The sequence below is a fragment of the Poecilia latipinna genome, unplaced genomic scaffold, assembly GCF_001443285.1.
Source record: "Poecilia latipinna isolate Pla-1442-1.1 unplaced genomic scaffold, P_latipinna-1.0 Scaffold1063, whole genome shotgun sequence".
Classification (NCBI taxonomy): domain Eukaryota; kingdom Metazoa; phylum Chordata; class Actinopteri; order Cyprinodontiformes; family Poeciliidae; genus Poecilia; species Poecilia latipinna.
Window position 1 is genome coordinate 407387 of NW_015113679.1, and position 3737 is coordinate 411123.

The 3737-nt window shown below is 37.3% G+C and overlaps 1 protein-coding gene across 13 annotated transcripts in view; it reads right to left on the reverse strand.

Moving 5' to 3' along the window:
* LOC106959271 (voltage-dependent T-type calcium channel subunit alpha-1G-like) overlaps window positions 1-3737 on the reverse strand; it is a 76758-nt gene that overhangs the window by 63968 nt on the left and 9053 nt on the right. For all 13 annotated transcript variants that reach the window (XM_015051747.1, XM_015051746.1, XM_015051742.1 and 10 more), the window contains exon 2: window positions 2465-2649. In XM_015051747.1, the coding sequence (XP_014907233.1) occupies window positions 2465-2649 (185 nt within the window). The remainder of the gene's footprint in view (window positions 1-2464; window positions 2650-3737) is intronic.

Below are 3737 nucleotides of genomic sequence, written 5' to 3' on the forward strand. Positions count from 1 at the left end.
CATACTTTAATATCCCTCAGCGGGAAATAAATATAAAATGAACTGAAGCACAGGAATATTTAGAGTTAATGTTTCAGGTGTGCGAAGCTAAAATTCAGCATTATGTTAATTGGCTTTGTAAGTTATTTAGATTCAGGTGTTAATTTTAAATCAATTGCGAAGCATCATACCTTTTAAAGTTCTTATTTTTCTTATCTGAGAGCATGCTCAAAGAGCTAAATAACTTTCTTTTAAGAGACTTTTGAGATGAAACTTAAAACTGGGAGTAAAGCAAAAACAGACTGTGGTCTTCACGGCGGCGCGGAGCAGCAGCAGCCTCTGCAAAGGGCTTCACTTTGCTGTCAGAGGTGAACGTCAAGAAACCAAGAGGATGGGAAGAGGAGAGATCACTGGATGTTTGGTGGGATAAATTTGGCAGGATGAGAATGAATATTTGATTTCCGTGCTCCTCTCGAGAACTGAGATAAATATTCAAAAGAGGCGAAGGTGGGGGCGGAGGAAAAACTCGCAGAGCTCCCCCTTCAGCAGATGAGATGCTGAGCATGAGGATGTAAATCAAATCGAGCGTGAAGCCGAGAGAATCCGAACTCACAGAAGGAGACAGGCGGACGCAAACTGCGGCTCAAAAACCCGACGTATACGGGTATTTTTAGACCAGAGCAAGAAGCGTCTCCAGATTAGAGATTTCCGCTGCGTTTCCGCTCAAATAAACACGACTGTCCAAATATGTGGTTACAATAACTTGGGTATGATGCTAAAATAAATGCCTCCACACACACAGACACACACAAACATATCCTTACCCAAATACAAACACTTTGTCTAAATCAAGCATGAAGCTCAACAACTTGGCCGCATATTTAAGGATTTACAGTTAAAAACCTCGAAGATCTTGATATCCTCGATTTATTATTATCCACAAAATACTTAAAAGCAAATGTTCATTAATATGCATTATGTAACAAATATATTTCAGAATATATTTTTGGTTACATAACATTTTAAAAGCCCTTTTTAGTAATAAAAAAAAGTCTTTGTAGCTACGCCAGACTTAAAGAGAACCATATATGGATGAAAAAAAATACTATTTACATCACAGTGTCTGACATGCTTTGGTTGTATGTAGCAGATGGATCCTGTCTTTTTAAGGAGAATTATGTCAAATTAATAAGTGGCCACTTAAAGGCCTCTGTTGCCCCCTGGGTGAGGGAATCTGGGGAACAACCACAAAGCTGATGGATTTCATTCCACCAAAAGTAAAAACTAACTGAAGCAGAATAAGAATTCAAACAACAGAAGTGATGAAACCATTAATTACCATAAGGTTTTACACTGAGTTTTTAAAAAACATATATATCTCAGTTATGCATTTTATATACATGTCTATAACTCAGTTTGAAGATTTACATAGATTGTATTAAGTCAATAAAAGTCCTCTGTATGTTTCCATGATAATTAGCCTCTGCTACCACTTTTCTTTTTCTGTGTCTGAGCTAAGTGACAAAGGTAGCATATTATATCAGGATTTTAACTCAAGTGTTCAGAAAGGGAAAAAGAACGTAGTGGGAAGACCAGCAGCAAAGGTTGGGGATGTGAAGCTGTACTGAATACGCTGGCATCTGTAGCTGTGTTTCTGTTATAAATATGTGCGAAATTGGCCAACAAAACATTTAAAAAAAAAAAGTGTTTCCAATGCAGTTTTGCGAAATGCACTAATTTCTGATACGGCTGGAGAAAAAAAAAAAAAAATCTCATCCTACTGCAAAAAACCTTTTTCCCCCCTTTTTTAATGTTTCAATTAGTTAAATTTATTTTTGTGATTCTAATTTGAGTAATATTATGGTCAACAGAAATGCAGCTAATGACAAACACCATAAGGTCCCAATATTGCAGCACCAGCTCTACAGCTATATCAAGCAGCCCTTCTTTGAATAACTTTTTAGTCGCAACGTAGGTATTGTTGTGTTGTGTACTTCTGTAGTTTGAGTATTGAGATGGAGGATGTTGTCTGAGTAAACGTTCCTGTAGTACAGTCAGTAGGGGGAACTTTCTAAAACCACACCAGAACAGATTAGAGTAACAATGCTGGTCAGAACTGGAGCAGAGTTGATGTCCGCCTGAATGCGGATAGAAGTTTTATGTTTTGGATGACAGTTTTTACCACAAGCCAATTGGAGTTGTGATGAATTAGTCAGAGAGAACCTTGTTATTTTCCTGGGTACTTGTTTTTCTTTCAAACTTTTTAAACATATTTCTTATTTTCTGAAATGAAAAAAAAAAAGACCTAATATGAGTAGTATGTCTGAAGGGAACTGAAAAGGGAAACATTTAAAAAAGGATTCTATCTGTCCTTTATGTTTCATCCCCAACACCACTCAAGGAAAGCATTTCCTTTTATCTTATTGTTTCACCGGCTTCAGGGGCTTCTGTCTGCCTCACGAGTTCCCCTGGGAGGGCCACTTACCGGAGGGGCCTGAGCGTCCTCAGCAGCCGCAGCACTCGGAGCATGCCCAAGATTTTGGTTCCCGTGTTGGAGATGAGAGACACCAGGATGTCGACGACAGAAATCATCACCAACATCCCGTCCAGGAGGTTCCAGCTGCTCCTCAGGTAAGCTTTGTCCCCGAAGAAAAAGCCCATGGCCACAATCTGAAACAGCAGAGGGCGACGTAGAGCGCAATTATATTCTCATAAAGAAAAGCAGAGGTTGTTTGTCGGAAAATGTTGGTAACGTTTCTGTGCCTGCACAGGATGATTTAACCCGCTGCATTGTTTTGTTTTTATCTGTGTGGCAGTAGATTGGTTTTCTATCAAGCTTTTCATTTATTCATTACTGTCCAGCTCAATGCTTGTTGTTGACTGATTGTCTTCTTAGCTGCAAACATTAAAAAGCCTCAAAGCGTTCCAAACTTCATTTCTCAAACTATATTCTCCACATAGCTACCTGTCCAAAAAGCAATTTGTATACCCCGCACTTTCTCTCTCTCATATTAAAACAAGCCAACGTGACTATTTGTTGTTTTTTTTTTACTTCATGCATTCCAAAACATCTACTGCAATCAAACCTGAGCACATGATCATCATAGTTTGATTTAGATTTTATTTTAGTAAGTAGCATATGCAGCACCTAAAATGTGTTCACACTTATTTAATTTCCGAACATTTTTCCACCACAAGTGAAAGAAAGAAGAACGAGCAGTTCTCAAAAACCCTAACAAAGATAAATCAGGGAAATACAAATGCATGCCACACTTCATCTCCCCTAGTTGATACTTTGTAGAAGATCCTTTTACTGCAGTCCCAGCTTCAAGTCTTTTGTGATGTTTTCTTTATTTTCATCATTTTTATTTGTTAAAAACACTGAAAAATGTATTGCTTTCTTTCCACTTTACAGCTATGGTCAGGTAAGTTCTTTCACATAAAACACAATCACATTTGCAGCTGTAATGCGAGAAATTTTGGAAAGGCTCAAGGTAATTTGAAAACTCTTCTCAGGCAGTGTAATTATATGGATTTATACGTTACAAATGTCTTTGTAATTCTTCCAGTCATCAATTTATTTCAGATATTTAAAAAAAAAAGCAATCAAAATCAGGCAGCCTATTACAAAGTCACAAATATTCATTGAGGATCAAATGAAAAAAATATTTATGCAAAAATTAGATTTATTGTAATATCAATGGATATTCCTGGTGACAGATGGAAGAAATAAGAATGAACAAAGGTATCTATTATGG